Raw genomic sequence first — 23,004 nt, 5'->3', positions numbered from 1 at the left:
AATTTATCTTTTATCCATATGTCTATTTAATTTCACCATCCTGAAAAATTTTACTCGAACAGGAATTGATTTTTTATATGGTGACCTTCAAATATTTTTCGAAAGTATATGGATCCTGTTTAAAGAAAATTTTAAAAAAACAGGTGTGTAGAAAATAGATAATTAATCTTATATTAAAATAATTTTTAAATTAAGTCGAGATATTAAAATTATAACAACTTTTATTATTAACTTAACTAAAGGGTTTAAGTTATATTTAAGCTACTAAAACAATCTCATAACACTGCATGAAATTTTAATTCAGAAATGCGCTACTTAGAATATTTATATACATTAAATTCGAAATGTATTCTTATAAACGTATTAGGAGAAAATTTGTCCCAGTTTATAAATTTTGATATTGAAAGCTTAAAGTTAAAGATAAAAATCTTTGTTAAAATTCAAAAGTTTAATTTTTTCCTTGTAAAATATCAACTGATTATTATTAATATTTAATAACTATTTGTAAGATAATTTCCAATTAATTATCGTACGTTATTTAACATGAGTTTCACGCTTCTATTCAATAGTAAAACAAGTTTGAGATAAAAATAAATTATTCTAGGAAATACTACTTTCTCTTATAAATTACCACTTCTATTATTCAATATAATTTAATAATTTCGAAATCAACTCTACAATTTTAATACAATTTATATGGTAGAATTTTTATTCAGTCAATCATTGGTATGTAAAATGCTAAAATTATTCATTGTAGCAAGAAAGAATTGAAAACTATAAATATATAGATTTGGTTAATCTTAGACTTTATAAATAAGAAGTTCACATTATTAACGGTCTATAACAGTCATATGCGACCCGCAATATGCGGTCCCCGAGACTTTGATAATGTAATTTTATTTTCCTGTTTACTGCCTCGTGCCAATATGCAACCCTAATTAAATTGGTTCTCGTGACGAAGAACAATTAGACTAAACTTGATTAGTGAAAATACGAGAGTAATATTTTAGTACCTAATATAGCTGTTATGAATTATATTAGAATTTATCAGGCTTCAAGCATTCAACTCCACAAGAAAAATGCTTGTAGCCCGTCGGAAGCTTACGAAATTCATCTGCGGCCCGCGGTTAGAAAAGGGTGCTCGTCACTGTTCTAAGATGCAAGTTCAGATGCAAATTACAATTTTTTTTTTTATTCAAAAAATAGACTGATAAATTATTAATGGTAACTTTTTTAATATAATGCATCATTTACAAAAAATTCCCGGTTATTTTTACAGAATTGCTACGGTAGCTTACAATCATTAATTTTATATATTATGATAACAATACTATTCAACATTGAATTATATATAGATAATAAAATTCGTTCATTTTGTATTTACCTCGGTAATTTTGAAATAAAATATTTCGCAGTCTAACATGCAGACTACATAATTCCTGTTCAAAGTGCAATGATATAAATTCTGAGCAGTGTATCAATTCGTTCCTTATACACATTCCAAATGCGAAGAGGAATAAAATAAATTTATTAATAAAAACGATGACGAAATCAAATAATCGCTATCCCTTTGGATTTCTTTCTCCGTTGACTGTTCCACTCAATAATAAATAGAAAATTTATTACATTTTACTTTTTAAATTAACAAAGAACATAAAAAAACTCAGATAAATAACACTTTATTAGATTAGAATTCTTTGACCAACTATTTTATGTATAGTATTATTTCATTTAAAATGCATAACTAATATATTTTAAATAATAAAAAAATATAATAAATGTTTGTAAAGATACAGTTTATAAATATATTACAATGACTAAATTGAGTACGTTTAAGAAATTCTAGAAATTATACAAAAACATTAGAGAATTTGAGTTCTTTTTAGAATTTTGGTGATGATAACAGAGCCTAGTAATGAATTATTTCAACTGTACTTTTTTTACAATATCAATAAACAATTTATTTACTGTAGGAATAACTTTAAACACGAATTTTAATAAATACACGAAATTTTGTAGCCATATTATATGGCTACAAAATTTTACGAAGAATTATAAATTTATCAATGCTTTACTTTTTAATTTTCTTAAAAATTCAACTTTTTCTTCGGTATTTCAGATTGTTTTAATCCTGTTTCAAAATCCTTCCACGAGTGTAAATAAGCTTTTGAGTCTCTAAATTAGGCTTATATCAAACGTTTATTATGAAGTCTTTACTCTTATAAGATAAACTTAAATTTTTATAAATATTTATATATACGCTATTTTAATTTGCCGACATAACACTGGTCCGTAGGAAGAGGAAAAAGTGGTCATGCCCAGAAACGGAGAGCAGTTCCCATGATTATGGCTATGATTTCCTAGTTTATTTATAAAGATTTCACTTTCAATACTTACCTAGTTATTTTAACTTTTATAATTTCTAAATCTCCCTGAGCAGATATTTGTATCGTCGAAGAAGAGAGAAAGAACCTTAGAATAACTCTTTTCCCCTATGGAAAAGTCTATTAGTATTGCTTGCTAGCGAGTGATTTGATTGGTAAAGTTGATAGCAAAAAAGTGGTCTGACATGGCTGGACCGGCGAACTTGTCCCTGCAGCCTTACAATACAATTTTATTTATCTGTTTACAAGTTTTTATTGCAGATATTTACAAAATAATTTAAAATTATACTTTATTTTCGAATGGTCGAGCCAGTTAACACGTCAGCCTGTCGCTCTGGAGACCAGTGATCAAATTCGGGCGATTCGAGAAAAACCCCAAGAATTTTTTGGAGTGATCCGTCTCGGATTTGTCAAGCCCCATTTCTCACCAATAGGCCGCTCTATTGTGGAGCTGGCTGAATCCGTGATGGGCTAAACCTGTGGGCACTAAGAAGGTCTTTTAATCAAACCCATCATGGGTTCAGACATACAATGGAGGCAGTCGGATTATCGGGGTCGATCTCTATAAATACTGGGTGACGGGCCAACGAAAATGAATAAGAAAAATTTCTCTTTGACGGGTTTTGACTAGATTTACAAAATAAGGTGTGTCTGTTGTGTAGTGAAGCTTATTCGTTTCTACTTTTTATAGTATGGTATAAAACAAAAATTTATTGGGAGGTGGGACAATTTTCTGGTACAAAAGTATTGGAAGATCTGTCCCCCTCTATCTCATATGGATTGACCGGTAGTGAGGGTCGGTGTTCTCATATCCGTAACAGACCACCCCTTCGAGGGGTGGTCTGTTACGAATATGGAGTTGCTCGCCCGGTTTCGATCTTGGTTCTCTCTGAGCGGTAGGCTGACGCCTCAACGGCCTCAGCTGGCAGTATATTTATGTTTTAATACTTTATGAGTATTTTAGTAGATATTTTAAGGAACTTTTCAGTCTTTTACTCTATTCGCTATTTTACTTCAATTTCCAAGTATCTAAATACAACTAATTTTTCAAAACTGGTTTATTGTCATAACAAAAACTAGTGGGGTGCCTGAAAGTTCCAAGTAACATCGAAACGAAAATTTCATTGTAAAAATTTTTGAAAATTCTGCGAAAAATATATTAAGGTTATAGTATTTATTAATGCAATGTCAGCAACCATTCTACGGTATGTTAGCTAAGCATTTTATTCATTTATTAAGTCTGTATAGTACGATTCAAATTTTGAATATAATTCAACTATTATCATTATTATTAAACTTATGTAAAAAATTTTTAAAATTAACTGCTTGAATTAATAAATGGAAACAAAAAAACCCCGCTTCTAATGGCAAATCCAAAATTACTTTTAAGATAAGATAATTGAATTCTTACTTTTTTAAGTGAAGAGTTGTAATACCTTTCTGTTCCATACTGCATTAACATTTTTCTAATATAAGATAAGTTTCTATTGCAATAGATCATTCTTGGTACCAGTAACTATGCATTTTAAACTTGTAATAAGTTTTGGTTTTATTCCTAAAGAAATGCTGTTAAGTAAGCATGCAATCTAAATTCTAAGTATCTTATCGCATTTAGAATTTATATTGTTTATTAGGTAATAAAAAATGCTAATAAATAAAAAATAAATCGGTATAAGCAGATTTCATATTCTTTCAATACTCTAGTAATTTAAACACTGAAAGAGTTGATATAAAACTAATTTTCAGAATTTAATAAATTTCTTCATTATTAATTAATTTATGTTTTAAACTGTTTATATCTAAACTTTTAAGTCTAAAAATCTGTATTTGAAATTATTAAATGATACTTATTAGATTATTCTATTAGTTATAAACATATTATTGATAATTTAATATAATTATCAACACTTGTTTCAATCAAGTGTTGATAAATACAATTTTATACGATATTAACGGATTGACAGTTCAGATGAGATTTAACGCAACTGAAATAATAGTATACTGTAATTTGGTTTGTTAAAATTTGATATAAATAGATTTCCTAACCTATTGTATATAGACATTTATGGCAAACTAAAGTAAATATCATTCACACGATGATTGAAAACTTTTTATTTTTAGCCAATACATAAACAAACAAGAAGGACAGTTAAAGTTCGATCGATTATTAGATCAAAGAACAAATTATACGATCATTTCTGAATTAACTTCAATTTTGTTTTTAATAATATTTATTATAAAATATGATTACAATATAATCGCTAGGCCTACAAGTTTCTTATCGGGTATACTTTTAATTCATAACGCAAAGAAATTTCAAACAAATTTCTTTCCTTTTTACTTTTTAATTGAAAAGTATTTCGTAGTAAAAATTTATATTCTAGATAATATTATCTCAGAGAAGTATAGGTTTGTTAATACTTTTTTATATTAAAATTATAGAATGATAAAAATATTATTCTTTCATTTTGTACTCTTCCATTCAATATTCACTTATTCGTCTGTCCTTAAAGTCCTTAAATTGTTTTTACCGTCTGTTTTCATTGTTAAAACAAAATTAATACTTTATATCAATATAGCCCTATAAAGTATTAATTCTATCAAAACATACATTGGTATGTTTTGATAGAATTTATTTTTATTATATTAAAATAATTCCAGTAAAATTTATTTATTCTTATACAAAAATTGCTCATTAATAAGTTTAACAAACCATTTATTTTGAAATAAATTAATTTAATTTAATTTTTTAAAAATTAGCATGTTGCATTATACAATAAAAGAAAATTCTTTAACAATTCATGTATCAAATTATAGACATTTTAAATTAGAATTTTTATAACCTTTTATCATTGAACAAAAATCGTTTTCTTCATTAAATTATATTTACTTTGTTAGAAATTTTGATTCTATTTTAACAGAACATTTAGATAGTAGTTTCTAATGCTCCACCCAATCCAATAAATTATTAAAGGTTCTTCATATCAGATAACTTTCTTGAAACTTCCTAAATAGCAGACATTTTTTAATACAGGAATTTTATTATTCGGAGGTTTTTAAGTAATTAAATTTTATAAAGACAATTTTATTAGATTTACCATTTTTCCTCCTTTATATAACCTCTTATAAAAGCTGTAATTATATTTTATAACAATACAATACATTGTTCTACGAATTAATGAATGAAATTCGAATTAAAGAATACATTAATTAAAATCACATGATTGTTTACATTTTTAAATAGGCTATTTTAACAGTTTAAAATGTTATATTTATTTTTCGTTATCAAATAAATATTTATTTATCTTATTATAAAAAGCATTTATTTGTTTATTTAAAAAGTGCAATCTTTAAAGAATGATATTAATTAATAATATGTGTTTTATTTATATATATATAATATAATTTATCTTAGATTCGTGTTTTATACATGTAAGTGTATAGACCTAATACAAGTAACTTTTAAATCTGTTATAAAATTCTTAAATAGGGAATGGACGATTATTTTCTACGAATGAGCAATAAATTAATATAAAAATAATATAGATCAAAAATATTTTAGTGCATCCCCTGATAATTTTTCATAGATTGATTTGACAATATTAGATTGGATTAATGGGATAAAACAAAATGCAACATAGGCGATCGTTCAAGGATAGGATATCTCCCGGGATAATTTTAATGAGAAATGGACCATTATTTAAATGTTAGACACGTAAAGAAAACCCAGAAAACTCTATTTAGTCAGCCCGTTAGCCAGGCCTGAACCCGCAACCAATAATCACCAGTGTTCAATGGTTTTATCCTAATAGATGTTTGGCAATATTGATGAAGTTGAAAATGTTGACAGCAACCTATAAAAGAGATGTAAATATATTTATTTCAAAAATTATTTTAAAATGTTATAATTAGAAAACAATTATATATAACAGCTTAATTTAGAAAATTCAATAAAGAAAAAGTTTATCCAAATTTCAAAAATCGACAGAAATGCATTTGATTTTATATCTATTGAGTCAGTCAGAAATAATTCTAATTTTGATCTTAGGATATAATTTAATCATTGAAATAAAAAAATATATATATTTTTAAAAAGTTTAGAAATTTTCTTGGATTTCAAAAGTGTTACGTCACTATACGATTTCATACAAATCTATTATTTAAAAATATGTCTATGCATGTTGCCTAAAATGGCGTAATAAAATATGGTTCAATTTCACTTCTATTTAATTTGCGTTAAATTTGCAATTTGTTTTTAATATGTGTTCGATTAGTTTTTTTAATTTCTTGTAAATATTTTGATTCGGAGATTTGTTATTTATTAAAATTAAGATATTTTTTTGAAAAATGCTTTCAAAATCAACAGAAATTCTGTTTTTTTTCACTGAATAACAATATTTGGATTTTGGATGATTCAACATAGGCCTGTATATATATGAGCAATATTAAATCATTCTGGCATTAATACTATTTCCGACTCCAGAGTCTTGGTTTATTTTATAAATAAACTGAAAAAATATCACATTAAATGATTTAAAGTGTATAGATAAAACAACTTCTAGACTAAAATAATATGCTTAGATTACAATAATGTATAAAGAACAATAAGAACATTTGAAATATTTTTATAATGTTAAAAATTTGATTAATTCATGAAATTTATCGAATTGTCAACATTTTGTTATTAATAAACTCTTCATACAGTATTTTATTAGTAGACGGCAACACTCAAAGTATGAATCGTAATATACAAATCATAGAAAGAAACCAAGAAGTTAAACTCGGGTTTCTTAGTGTACATTTAATACTTAAATTTACGTTTAAATGTTAAATTTATGAAAAATTTTTATCAGTAACGAGCAATTATTTATTGTGAATCTTTACAATGCCGATCTGAAATTTTTATTTATATTTTTAATAATTTGTTAATTTAAAATATACGCTTTCCACCTCAAAATAGTAGTGTCTTGCTCCTGTACATCATACTTTTCCTGTTAGTCATGCCAGTCATCTATCTAACTCCTTTCAGGGAAAATTTTTGAATTGAAATAACATGACTTCCGGTTTTATCAGAAGTTCTTGTATAGTTAATCAGGACCCCCTGCCTCTAATATTTCCATATTTGGTCTCAGTTTTCATTTATCTAACTCCGTTCTCGAGATTAAAGAAAGACAGTGGGAATTTATAGGTCTACAATTTTTTCAAATTGCAGCCCAATAAGAGGTCCAGCAACTTTAACTGTTTAGGCAGGGATCTCAAACTCAAATGCAGCAAAGGGCAAGTCAAATAGACGTGTATCAGACGCGGGTCGAATTCAATATTATTCAGTAAACCAAAACATTCTGTAATTTAAAAAGGCTCTAACATTGGCCCTTTTGTTGCCAGGCCTTTAAGACTTATGTATACACTTAGACGCTTAAATTTTTTTTATAATTAACATTGATTTTTTTAAAAAATCATCAAGGCCGCGGGCCGGATATAAAATCTGAACGGGCCGTATCCAGCCCGCGAGCGATTCCTGGTTTAGAGAATTTTCAGGGAATCAAATTCGTATACCACTCGACAATCAAATCTTCCTGTATTTCTGGTTTTTCTTTAGCTAACTAAATAGTTCATATACCAGATTTACAATTCATATTTAATTTTTTTTTCAAAATTAATATTAAAAAAATAAAGTAAAAAATTAAATACGAATTGTAAATCCGGTGTTTATATATTGTAATATATTGCCGTAGCGTTTCCATTATTTAATAAATACGTTAAAAGATACCACAGATTGCATTAATAAATGAAATTGTTTTAGGAGGAAGAATGAAAATAAAAAGAAAATCGTCAGTTTTATATAACAGGTTTACAAAGTAATATTTAAATAACAATCGAAATTAATTTTAATTAATTAGTATACAAACTTTTAAATTAATGTAATTAGTTTTAATATATATATAACTAATTGTATGCTTTATATAGATTTTATATATATACATATAAATATGAAATCATAAGATAACCTAATATATAATTTAATGTTAGGATATAAATAATGTTTTATATAATTTCCCTGTATATTTTATTACATAATTTTCTTATAAATGAATAAAAAGATATTATTCTCATTAAATTCATATTCCTATTCCATAAATAATCTATTAAATATATAAGAATGCTCCTCTTTTCTCTCTGAACTGTTTTTAAAAAATAAAATAATAATGGTAACAATAAGAATATATGTCTGTAACATATATTTATTTATCGGTAATTTAAAAAAAAAAAAAGAAAAGTTTAAAAATTTATTAATTCGATTATAATTTTTATTTTGCTATGTCGCTTTGAACAGGATTTATTTTGCAATCTGTTCCTAGTAAGAAACTGAAATTTGCAGGTAATATTCAGGTAATCAAATGTAAATTCAGAGACAAGATTTGATTTTCATCTTTTATTTTAAAATTCATATCTGCAGATTGAAATGTTTTTATTTAATATATATATATATATATATATATATATATACATTTCATTTTTACATACACATGAAAAAATTATTAGATTCATAACAAATGTTATGATATTGCTTAAATTAAAAAAATACAAAATATAGATTTTTATATAAAAATACAGTGTATATATAGCAAAGTAGATAAAATAACCTGATATAAAGTAAATGTGTTCGAATTTTTTAATAAAAGAAAAATAAGAAACTCTTATATAATATAGTGGATCGAGTACAAAAATAACGCTTTGCATGGAAATTTTTATCTTGCTTATTTCTGTAACATATGGGCTATTTATAGCATTTCAAATCTTTTTAACCGTATCACTTTATTCGTATGATCCTATTTAATATACAATCTTCATCGAGAATAAGTTTAATTTTCTTTTATTTTTAATGCTTTGCTTTTATAAAATATATTTTATATTTATTTAAAATCTTTTAAATTCTTTAATGACTAAAACGTATTAATTATTATCAATTTTAATATTTATTTATACGCAAATTGACTTTATTACACCTGCTTTTTACGTATTCCGTGTATCAAGAATAGTAACGATACTTTCACGTTTTGTTGACATTACCCTTTAATTGATTTCGTTTGAAACGTTATTATCAAAATATATTTAATTTTGATAATAACGTTTTTAAGTAAAAATCTGTATATTTTTTTCAATAAAAAATATTAAAAGGATCTTATCAATCATTGTTATGTACAAGTCATTCAAGAGTTATCTCGAAACAAAACATTTAAACTACTTCTACTTACCGTTTCTTCATCTATTTTTCTATGATAATGAACATAATAAATGCATTTAGTGGTCAATATCTATTACTTCTTTTCGTGAAAATACTAAGAAAAGTCAATTTAATCAATTATTAACAAAGATTTATCTAAAAAGAGCTTTTTATTCTTACAAAATCTTTACTGAAGCTATATGAGCATTATCGACTTATATTTTCACTGATTTAAGTGGGAATTCATAAATAAATAGTTTTTTCGAAAAAAAAAATAGTTTGACTATATCACATTTAAAGACTAGAATTAAAGAAAAAAATACGCTTATTGTTCAATACTATAACTTTTAAAGTAACAGAAGAATGAAACTTTATATTGTAAGTTGCTTGTAGATTAAATGTGATACCAGAAACAATAACTACAGAATTTGGGACATTTATTATTTTTAGAAATTATTTATTTATGAATAATTTGTTATTTTATATTTAATAAAGAATGCGGATGTCTCTATGTAACATAAACAATATGCTTTTGATAATTTAAAAGTAAGGGATATATTAGTGTTTTGTTTCAATATACCGTATATATATATTTGATTATACTTATATTACTTTATGATTTCCATAATATAAAAATTTAATCGAATTATATTAGCATAATAGTCTATTTGATATTATATTCATATGAACTGTATTTTATTGTTATTTTCAAGAATTAATGTTGTGTTTTTAATTTTAGTTATTATTATGTTCATTAGATGGCGCCATATTGAATGTGGTTGCTGAAAACCTGTTTTACAATTAGTTAAAACTGTATTTTTGTTAAAACTAAAAATAAAATGGGGGAAAAAATAAAGAAAGATAAATTTTAATTAGCATATTACTAGAAATATATAAATAAATGTTTAGAAAATTTTATAAGGTTCTTCGACAATAATTATCACAAATAATTTGATAAAATTAGAGTTTTTATAACTTTTACCTCTTTAAACATTAATAAAAATTGAATAATAAAAGTTATAGTGACATTTATAACTTCTAAAACAGTAGTTAATAGTTTTTTTAGTTGTAGATCCGCTTGGAATGGTTCCAATTTAAATACTGTAGAAATTATGCAGCATTGTAAGTTGTTAAGGGATTGAAAACTCCCTATTTAAAATGTCTCAAAACTTAAATTATTTTCAGACTGAACCTAAATTTTTTGTTGTTGCTGATACAAATCCCTAGCATCCTACTCTCTTGGAATACTATAAGATTTTAGCTTAATCCCTGATTCTCCAAGCACTCGAAAGTTTAATTATTTTTAATGATACATAATTTATTTGTTAAATTTTTAATTAATTTTTTCAAACAAGAATTCTGAAGAAGAAAGTTTCTTTTTATTTATTTATTTATTCAATAAAGCGAAAACAATTAGCATTAAAATACGCGGATTTGTAAGAATAATTATGATTCATTTATTTATTTTTGTTTTTATTATAGGTGAAACGTAATAATTATTGTAAACAGAGCAAAAGTTTTTCATTGTAATTATTACAGAAAAATCTGTATCGCAGGTCTTAAAAACGTTTTAATAAATTTAAAACCGAATTTTTAAAGTTATTATGTACTAAATACATTATAAGTTTAGATCTAGTAGAAGTTTAATCTACATCTTTGTTTGTTCAACTTGTTATTATAGTTCAATTAAATTAATATTTTGGAAGATAATTCAAGTGATTTCTAATTTAATAAAGTAAGTGTATGTTTATAATCACAAATACAGTTTGTCTGCCTGTTTTTGGGATCGATAACATGCAAAAAAATTTTGTATATAGGTCAACAATGGCGGGAAAATGAACTTACATGTGTTGTATTTAAATATATTTTTATAGTTTTATATTTTACATTTTTTGTTTTATTTTGTAAAGAAGAAAATATTTATTATAACCATTATTTTAATTATTGTAAATTAAAAATAAATGTATTAAAAAATAATTTATAAAAATTAAGTAGATAATAATTTAAATTATAATTTTATTATTAAAATTGATTTAATTATGTAAAATGAATTAATTTTATGAATTTTTAAATAAGCTTTAAATAATCATCGCTAGATGGCGTCAATTTTGTTTAAAGTAAATTCAACATGGTAAGAAAAGTAGGACAAAAGTTAATGTTTCAGTTAGTTTATAATTTTTTTTTTTCTATTGAAATTTAGTATCTGAAGATATTAAACAAAACAAAAATTTAATTATTGAATGTGTAGTTAAAATTATTTTAAAAATAGTTAAATTGTTATCGTAAGTTGAATTTTTTTGATCGTTTAAAAACCTCTTTGAATAATTTATACGTACGATCCACATAACAATAAAACAATTAAAATTATATAAAATGAGTTGTAAAACATTCGGTTATGTAAAAAATTGTCATGTAAATGCAAAATAAATGCTCCTGTTGTAAATCTGGTGTTCATTATTCGTTAACTGGCTTTACAGCTACGAAGTAAACAACATTAGTAGAATGTCAAAGAGATACTTTTTTAAAATTTCAAAAGGAAGCATTAATAAATTTCTACAAAAGTAAACAATTGCTTTAATTGTCATCTAGATATACAAACGTTTATGAAAAAAAATAAATAAATATATATAGAGAGAGAGAAAAAAAAATTAAATAGGTTTATATAATATTGCCGCATTATATAAAAATATTCACGAAAGGAAGAGTTTTTCAGTGTTTATCGTTTTGTTTTCAGTGCTTAAGTTGCAGATTATAAAAAGAGAAACAAAATCTGTAAACCATTTTACTCACACCTAAAATATTTAGAGACTATGTCACCGTCAAAATGAACCCAAACTTTCTAAAAATAAATAGAAGTTAACAACGTTCTACATCACTTTCAAGTGTCGTTCTTTCCAATTGACTTTTTAATTCGTTTTGTTTCATTATCGGATCCACCCCGCCGCGTCCCGATTAACAGCTTATAACTGTACAGGTATATTTTATATTTGGTGAGAATAGGTTGTATTTTTTCTACATTTTATTCGGTTAATCTCCTCATCAAGGTTATCGTATCACGTGTCCACTTATAAAGGTGACCTTGCCTAGCACGTGTTAATAATGGTCATCACATATAGCACCGTGCATATTCGATCATGATAATATCATGTGACGACTCACACATTGATCCTTATAGGGTTAAATCATATTTTATAAGGAACTGGACTATTAAATATCGTTTATAAATCTTATGTAAGGTAAGATAGGAGGGTGAGATGATCGATTCGATAAATAACATCTTTTTAACTTCAGCTGTATGTGTTTTCGCCTATGGGCGGTCGCATAGTCGGCATAATTGGACAGTTATTCGATTTACGGAGTGAGAATAGAGGTGAGACGAGACGAATCCACTTCCTGTGGAAGTTCAGCTCGCTGATCAAGGATTCACTATTGCGCACGAAAATTCTACAGTTAAACATTACATCATTTTTACAGCATTACATTGGTCGATTTACAAGGAAGGTATGAATACTCAGAAGGATTTGATTGGCTATGATTGACGTCATTCTATTTTTACTCACTGCACGTGATAAGTGGGCTGTTCTTATATATATCCGCTAAAAAACATAGTTCCAGAATATAACGAATTTAACTCTTAAATTAATATTTATTTGGAGTAGTTATTACTTTTTTTTGTAATTTACGTTAATTTTTAATATACTTGGGGTGTTTTCGAGAGGTGTTGCGAGAATTTTATGCTAGAAAACAAGCGCGAATCGTAGTAATACGCGAATAGGCTGAAAAGTGGTTCACCGGAGTATTTAAATGTTTGTGGTGGAGCAACTACGCTTCAATTGATGTTTTGACGTAGAGCGTTTGTTGCGGCTGCAGACGACTACGATTGCCGAATCGTAACGAACCAGTCGGTTTAGTGTCCATAAAAGTTTTCACTTACGATTGTGTGTTTCCGGGCCGATAGCCCGTCTCTAAACAACGGCTACCTTACAGTCAGCGATTGGGCTGGACAATTTTGTTCCTTCACCATGTTATGGATATCCCACTGGCGGTTCTCCACAAATGTATGATATACCCGGTGTTGAAGAAGTGAAAAACGAATTGACTCTTAGAAACTGTAGAGAAGTTTCAACGCCCGATTTCACAGATCTCAGTACTCCAGAGGTGTCGTTCGATTTGCAAAACTTCATCAACGAGAGCGCAGCGCAAACAACTTTAGAGGACAATTTATTTGATTTGTTGCCCGAAAAGCAGCGTTGCTACAATCCCATTCAACAGGGATCTACTAGAGCTCCATTCGTTGGTTTCCCCATGCCCCAACAATCCATTCAAGCCAACAGATACGGTTCCGAAGCAGGATCACTGGTCAAGCAAGAACCAGCAGAAGGTCACAAATTAGAACTGTCGGATAACGGTTCCTCTCAGTCCACGTACAATATATTCAACTATTCTCAGAACGATAACCTGATCAACCATCAGATCCTGGGTACCTATACGCCTTCTGGTTACAATCGGCCCGGCCTTTCCGGCATCGAAGAGGCCGCTTCTCCGTCGCATAATGGACAACTAAAATCTCCTACGTCGTCCATTGGTTCTTCGTCCTCGAAAAATAAGAAGAAAAACATTGATAAGAATTCCGACGAATACAGAAGAAGACGGGAAAGAAATAACATAGCCGTCAGAAAGAGTCGAGAAAAGGCCAAACAACGTTCACGTGATACGGAGCGACGTGTGTCCGATTTGGCTAAAGAAAACGATAATTTGAGGAAACGGGTAGACACTCTGACTAAAGAACTAGCTTTCCTCAAATCTCTGCTAGGTAATGCAGGAATATCGCCACAGAACATCGAATCCGAAATCGCCAAAGCTCTCCGTCAGGATTCTTTCCGATGATTTCCGACTTGTTGAAATCGCTTATTGTGGACCATTTTTATCGTTAGTTTTGTCGGTAATTTTTTATTTTCATAAATTTTATTGTTGTAGCATTTTGTGTCTTTACGTCATAGTTCGTCTGTTTCATTTTCATGAAAAATCGCGGTTTTCTGTTGATAAAATTCGTCGTTTTCTTTTACACATGTCCGCTGTCTGGCTTATAACAGACAGTTGTAATCACCAACCTGTCAAAAGACATTTGTATAGAAGAAGAAGATTAAAATATTTTTGCTAATTTCTGAAATTTGTCTTTAGTTCTTTATTACTATTATTATTTTACGTTATTCTTCGGTTATTCGCATCATTTTAATATGCATGTTTAAAGGTTTTAATGTCGGTTACTTCTGTCCAGATGCATATCGTGCGGCTACTTTCAAAGTAAATTAGCTGATATTTGAATATTAACTTTAAAAATAAATAAATAATTGTTTTAATTCACAGTAAATTCTTGGTAACATGTGAGATCCATATATTAAATTTTTAAAAACTTCAATTATGAGGTTTTTTCGGTGCAGATCCATGATTATACTGTATTTTCCCTTGGAAATTTTTGATATTGATTCGATTTCAGAGGTCAAATACGGCATTGTTGCATATAATCTACCTGTGTAGGCCTCTAGATTACAATACGATGATGACGTCAAAACTGTCATTAGCATCCGGGAATTTGAAACATCCTTTCTATATAGAAACGAAACACTTTGGAGACAGAAATCGAAGCTGTAGATCATAATTTTAATATTTAATAATAATCGAACCACTTTTATTCATTTAAACTATTTTATTTTCTTATTACGAACTTTGTAATAAAAATAAACGTTTTATTTAATGTTATCTCTATCTATCCACCTACCACTAGAGATAAGCCAATGCAACGTCATAACTGATATACGTTTTTATCGTTAGATATAGACATATTCCTAGAAATTAAGGCTATCGTAAATTTAGACAAGTTAATGTTAATATATCGAATTTTAAATAAGACTATTCAATTTTGTTTTATATATAACTGAGCTTGTAAGCTTCGTTATTGTTAAGCGGTGAATTATTCGATTTCAATAGAGTTTTAATCATTTATATGAAAATAAATATATTTTTATTATCTAAAATACTAATAATTACGTAAAAAATATTTAAGTATTATCATGCTATATCGACAGTTTTCGTTTTTCAAGGATAGTGACTATGAAAATTTATATAATGATAAACAATTGTATGCCCATTACATGTCCATTTTTTAAGATTTATTTTTTCATATTCATACTTGAGATTTTGAGAATTTCATAATTTAATTGTATAATTTTGATTATCTTATTATATAAATTAGAACAAGTCGTGCATATTAAAAGTACCTTATATAAACACTTAATGCTTTTATATAAACAATATCATATCATCGATAAAACTAATTAAACCTTCTTAATTTAGTCTAGGATAATAATTGATTTCTAGTAAGTTTATCATATTTTTTAAACAGGAAAATTACTCTAATGCTAAATATACTCAAAATTAATAATAATTCCTGGATGAAGATTTCTTATTACATAAAACTTATAGAGTACACATCGTTAAAGATTTAATACAGAATCCGTATAAAATCTACTGTTGAGCAGAATCGATTTTCGATTTAATTAACACATTAGAGCAGCGGTTCCCAACCAGTGGTCCGCGAAAGATTTAAAACTTTTATTCATTTTAAATTATTATTCCCACATTGATACAAACTGAATTCAATTTTTACTAAAAATGTTATGTTTTCTATTATAATAGTACTGTTAAAGCATGTTACTCTTGTGTTTAACGATTACTTATGTTAAAAGTTTTGATTAAAGTTTATATTTAGATTGACACAGTTTATTTTTCTTAAACCTTGTGGTCCCTGCTAACAACAATGTAATCAAAGTGGTCCCTGGTCAAAAAAAGGCTGGGAACCACTGCATTAGAGAATCGCGAAGAGATGTTGATAATTTAAAAATGCTATACGATTTTTTTACGATATACATATTAAGCAGGTAGAAGATTTATTAACAATTAGTAACAACAGAATTTATGCTTCCTTGCAGATATAACGCGAAATAATCATGTGATTGGATAAATAAATTAGTTAAGATGGAAAAATAATTGGATACACTTGTCATGAGTGACAGACCCCTTACACTGGGTGTCACCAAAGTCATCAGTCATGAAGGAATCCAAACTGCACTGAATGTATTCCAAAATTGGCATAAAATGGGGAGAGTTAAAAGAGCTGTCTAAACATCGGAATTGATTATAATATATAACATGATACATGCAATTTGAACACAATAAAATACAGCTAAATGTCTATTAGTAACTACAGTCCAATAAACACTGTTACTTGTCCAGTATCTACTGGACTGTAACGTTCCATGATTTATGTTTATCCTAGTGAAAAGGGGAAAAACAACTATTATTTTAGTTATAAATTTTATATATTTGATTATGATTATACTAAATTTTAATTTAAATATTTCGGTTTTAATATTTTTAAAAAATTGCTTAAGGAATCTACTCTAAAATTTAGCGAATTAAGTTCCATTTAATAATTAAGAATTACAAGCGGTTAAGAAAGAGTATGCAATCTTCATCGTAAATATTCCAATAAAAAAAGAAACTTTAATTATATAATTAACACTGTTTTGTATAATAACAGTTTAAGTACTCCTAAATTCTAATGGATATTAGGACATGACCAACTAACTAAAATAACAGCAATAGTCTTGCTCTAAAAAAATAACTATTGTTAACTGGTGTCAATTTAAACATTTCCTTTAATATCCTGATATTTAGGCATCACAATAGATACTGATTGTTATGACCTGGTTAATTTTATATGTTTCTACTGGATTTATATGTCGCGATGCATGATTCACATATGTAAAACACTTAAATTGTAATTAAATTTAGTAGTAATATAATTTTACTTGTTTTTGAAATGGAAACTATCAATTCTACTTTTTTCCTTATTTAATGCGTATAATTGATATTTTAAGAAATTTTTTAAATTGATTTTCTTTATAATTAATATATAAATTATAAAATAGCATATTTCCGAGTCCTATATTTGTTATTTATAATATAGAATATATTTGATACTTTTATATGTAGGCCTATCTAGTAAGCATATCCTTTGATAAAATGCTCACAATATATATATATATATATATATATTGTTTGTTGTAAAAAAATTTTTTTATTAAGCTATATATAATTTATAGGGGAAAATATTTTATAGCTTAAAATATTAAAACAAAATTTTTTATAGTTTTATAGCGTAGAAAAATTGAAAGAAAATAATGTAAATTAATCAACCTTCACTTTATTTAATAAAAATAAAAATGCAAAAATTTTTAAACCTTCAAAATAATTTGTCAACAAATTTTAGCACTAGACATGTCGTGCACATGAAATAGTAAAAAAAAAAAAGGCTTTGAATAAATGCCAGAATTTCCGTCTTAACCGAAACGAACCTATCCTGTAATTTCCATATTTACATTTTAGTTTAAACAAGGTGGCAAAATGAAGGCTTCATATATATAAATGTTTACTGACCCGCTTTTTTAAGCTGACGACCCAAATCTTTTAACAGAAAAGAAGAAAAATAAAAATCAGACATTATATTAATTCAATGGCTGAGTCAGAAATCCAGATAAATATAATTTTGTTTGAGATAATGGACTATTAATTTTCTATACGCGATTTCTCAGGTCACGAAATAACTCCTGAGAAATACAAGTTGTTGAATGTCAGGTGAAATTATAAGTTTGTTTTAACCAATCAACGTTGTTTATTTTAAAACTGTGACGTTCTCATTTCCCTGACATACTAAGAAATCACGTGAACAAAAATTTTCATTTTAACCCATAAACTTATCGATATGAACATTGGACCATATAAATAAAACGAAAAACGCCTTTAAATATCATATAAAAATATTTAAATTGTTAATTTGATTTTGTTTTGTTTTCTTTGCGCTAATTATATTTTTAAAAAATGAATTTTAAATATTGAAATTTGCATCTATAAGAAATAGACTTGTAGTTTTTGTTAGTGCATTTTAAAAATAAATTTATCATTTAATATTACTTTTTTATTTTTTTAAATGGATGAATAATCTCTTTCATACAAGGATTTATCATTTTCAAAATAAATAAAACTATTACATAGCCAATAAAAGTAAATAAAGCATACGATTTCAGACTATACAATAATATACATTACGCCTTAACTTTTTAAAATACAAATTTTATTACTGTTTACAATGTAATTAATAAAATAAAATTCACACTTTAATACCAATCTTCCAACTAAACTTCTCTTCGTCTGAAAATTACAGATATGAAGTTTGAAATATGTACAAAATAAACTTAAAATAAGAATCTAAATTATATTAATTGTCAATAATGTATATGTTATGAGCAGTAATCATGTTTAAACCTTTAAGAAAAGTGCATATTTTATCGTTCAGTGATAGAAAACCTCACTTTTAAATCTAAAATACGAAGAAATGAGTATTAATAAAACTTAATTAATTAAATCCTTTAATTTATATTCAATTTTAAAAATGTTTTAATAAGAATTATATTTTTATTAAATGTGTTACATCTTATTTAAGAGAAAAAGATTTAAAATCCAATTCGTTTCTGAATATAAACATCAAAACAAATTAATTTTCTACGATTAAATTTCATTTAAACTATCTAAAAATAGAAAATTAGATCCTATTAACGATTCAAACTTATTGGATATCGTATTAAACATAGAAAAAAAAGGAATTTTTTTAATGTTAATACTGTCAAATTAATGACGTCAACGTATCCTGTTATCACTGTTTAAAATCAACCGTTTAATATTATATATAATATAAAAATATTTAAATAAAACAATTCCGGTTTAGAAGCGAATGCATAATTTTACATATACGTTATTAAATAAAGGATCTAAAAAAGGACAACTATTCTCCAATAGATCATACATAAATCGTGTTTTGGGTCACGTATATTGTGCCCCGCTGTTACATAGTAGGTGGTTATTATATATGCATGTGTCAAATACATATCACGTGTTTAACATTTGAAATACTTCTTTGTATCGAGCAGAAAAAAAAATTAGAAAAAATATTTTTCAAGGTTACTTTTAACACCTGACAATTAATTTATTGAGAAGAGAATAATATATTATTTATTTTTATAACTTATGAATAAATTGACTGTTTATAGTATATTTTTAATTGTCAACCAAATATATTTAAATTTATTTTTTTGGAATAAAAAATAAAACAAATCTGGAGTCGGATTTCTTAGAAACACCAAGAGCACTTAGGTCAACACTTTTCCATGAGAAACGAGGACAAATGCTCACGTGACTCTAAATTTTACTTTTGTTAACTAAGTTTTTTAAACATTTAAAACGTATTAGCGAAATTATTTAAAGTTTTTTAATAGTAAAAAACAAGTTGTTGGAAAAAAACAAAAAATAATAAGAATAACAGCAACACGTTTTGCCTACAAGTCACGTGACGCGCTGTATATCTTTACGCCGTTGATTATATAACAGGGGATAGAGAATAAGTGAATGGAGAAAGTAAACAAGTTATTCAGGACGACAATGCCTTCCAGCCTAAGAAACCAAGGACATATCTAACTCTTTTCTATTCCATGTCTTGCCGTGAAGTGAAGTCGGGTTGGCGACCTCACTAACTTCCATTGACGTCACTTTGACGTCACCACTTTCATCCTAATGGGGTCATGTGCGCTAACATCGAGCTGTTTAACTCTTTTTCTTTTTTCAAGTTTGGTTTAGAATATATTTAGGCAGAAGAGGGTTATATAAGGCGTTGAATAAGTATTATCGATTTACAAAGATCGTAGCAGTTCGTCCTAGATCTTTTTTAATGTGTTATACAGTTAAAGAAACGAGTGTAATAACGCTATTCTTAAGAAACATTCCTAACTTTTAAAATATAATTTTTAGCAGGAGTAAATTATGCTTAATGATTTTTCTTATGCCATTAAGATTAACCAATAGCGAGTTATATCATAATTACCTGTTTAGAAGCTTTTTTTAAAGATGCTGGATTCCATCCTTATTTATTTAGGTCAGTGTCGCGCCAAAGGGTGGTAAAAGTATCCCGTGGAAAGAAAAAAACTTACGAAAAAATCGATTGAATAATAATAAGGGCCTAAATTCCATTTCTAAACAGATAAACAAGTAAAAAATTGACAAGTTATGCAACAAAAAATTTTACATCATAAATAATGTAAAAAAAAACCCATATAATTTTTTTATTTATGAACTGTCTATTTTTAACAGTCCAGTCCGTTTGTAATTAAACCTGTATCAACTTGGGTTTTTCCTATTGAAGAAGTATACTCCCTTTTCATGGGATTGTCAACTATGTATCGAAAAGGAAATGATTTTTTAAAATACACTATGTATACACCTGCAAGGCTAACATGTAAAACTTATAAAAATATCCGACAGATTATCTTTTAAGAATAAATTTTATATGGTCTGTTGAAAAATAATTTATTTTTCATGCTTAAAATTTCCCATGTGGAATCTACAGTTGTTTAACGTGTCAAGAATCTGTAATACTTCATTATTCGCGACGTATTAGATCCGGTATTTAACTCTTATATTAATTCAGTATATATGTATTTTTATTTTTATGTCTGTTATGGTTTGCAGTTTCGTTCAATTGAGAAAAGGGTGGATTATATTTATGAATACAATTTCTCATTATTGATCCGAGAATTTATAGCTTTTCATTGCATTATGAAATATTACTTTGGCCGTAATAAAAGCATAGAAATTCTAAGTTAGGAAACAAAATAAGACGAGTTTTTAGGTGATTTAAACACCTATGATATTTGTTTTAAAAACGGAAAATAAATAGATTAATTTCTTTTAAAGACTGCGCGATAAACAAACTAATTTTTAATATTATTTTACTTCTAAATTACAAATTAAAAAGATAAATTATATTTCTTTCAAAGAAGCATTCCTAGGCACATATCTGTACGAGGAAAGCGAAAGGAACAGAGATTAGAAAAGGTTCATTTCTGAGTAATAGAATCATACCTAGAAGTGAAAGGAAGGAAAATCCAAACCTTATTATTGGTATTGCAGCAGCAAAGTAATAGATATTTCTGGCCGTAGCATAACGGTGTATGAGTATTGATTTTAATGTAAAATAATTTTAAGTTGCGTTGTATACAGTTTAAGTTGGTCGTAATAAAAAAATACATTAATAAATATAGTAATTCACTTTACAAATAACTAATTCTAACGTAATTTGTATATAACTTATAAGATAATTTCAGATCATTCCTTATAAACGTATTTTTAATAATAAATTAATTGGATAAGCTTAGGGTGTAAGCGTTGTTACATTGTAAGTTTAGAACTTCATTATCAAAGTTATCTATTTTCTGTTTATAAGATATCATTTTAAATTAGAAATTTGTAAACATTCTTCTGATAATAACAGATTTTGAAAAATCCATAAATTTTATTAATTCTATACCTTATCATAAAATTAAAGAGTATATATTAATAAACAAAAATAAATTTAAATAAGAAAAATTACGGACAGTTTTCTAAATTCAAACAACGAAAAAATATCTTTGGTTACAAAATATAGAAAAAATATATATACAACTATATTGATATATTTAATATTTATATATTTAAAATCTATGCGTTTTCCAGTCAATAAGTATTTACATTTTCTGACAGATATAAATTCGTGAAAATACTAAATGTTTAAAACATAAAAAGTGCTGTTTAAAAATACATTTTGACTTCGATTGTAACAACAATTTTTTATTTATAATATTTAGCTTAAATGTAGGCCTAGCAGTAAAATTGGCCTTTGGATTGTTTACATTTTTATCTTTTATTGATTAAAGAAAATACAGTCTGGTAAACTCGAGAAAATATCAAGATGTGGATAGAAAAATGATAAAATTTTAGCTGAAATGTATATATATATATATATATATATATATATATATATATATATTGAATTTCTACAATAATAATAATAATAAGTTGACAAAACTGCGTCAAACAGCTGGTTAGCTCGGGGATGCCTCTTTGGAGAGACGGAAGGATTCGTGATCGCCATACAGGATCAGGTCATAAATACTAAAAACTACAGAAAACACATACTCAAAGATGCAACACTCACAAATGACACATGCAGAAAATGTCACATCATGCCAGAAACTATACAATACATCACCTCTGGTTGCAAGCTCTTGGCACAGACAGATTATTTACACAGACATAATCAAGTAGCAAATATAATACACCAAGAGCTTGCAAAGAAACACAAATTAGTAGACATCCACGAACCATACTACAAATACATTCCACAGACAGTATTGGAAAACAACACGCACAAAATGTACTACGACAGAGCCATAATCACAGATAAAACAA

At 26.7% G+C, this 23,004-nt stretch overlaps 2 protein-coding genes across 2 annotated transcripts in view; both read left to right on the top strand.

Moving 5' to 3' along the window:
- LOC136982969 (protein C10) overlaps nucleotides 1-23,004 on the top strand; it is a 352,942-nt gene that overhangs the window by 242,325 nt on the left and 87,613 nt on the right. The window lies entirely within an intron of this gene.
- Nucleotides 13,360-14,644, top strand: LOC136982956 (CCAAT/enhancer-binding protein-like). Its single transcript, XM_067279527.1, has one exon. It carries the CDS (start codon nucleotides 13,666-13,668, stop codon nucleotides 14,494-14,496), a length of 831 nt encoding a protein of 276 aa, XP_067135628.1. The 5' UTR covers nucleotides 13,360-13,665; the 3' UTR covers nucleotides 14,497-14,644.

This window comes from Centruroides vittatus, unplaced genomic scaffold, assembly GCF_030686945.1.
Source record: "Centruroides vittatus isolate TY-2023 unplaced genomic scaffold, ASM3068694v2 contig_875, whole genome shotgun sequence".
Lineage (NCBI taxonomy): Eukaryota > Metazoa > Arthropoda > Arachnida > Scorpiones > Buthidae > Centruroides > Centruroides vittatus.
Note: the sequence above shows the minus strand (reverse complement) of the source record. Positions and strands in the feature narration are given on the sequence as shown.

Coding starts and splice junctions, on each gene's coding strand:
- LOC136982956 (XM_067279527.1), top strand. CDS start 13,666: ATGTATGATATACCCGGTGTTGAAGAAGTGAAAAACGAATTGACTCTT.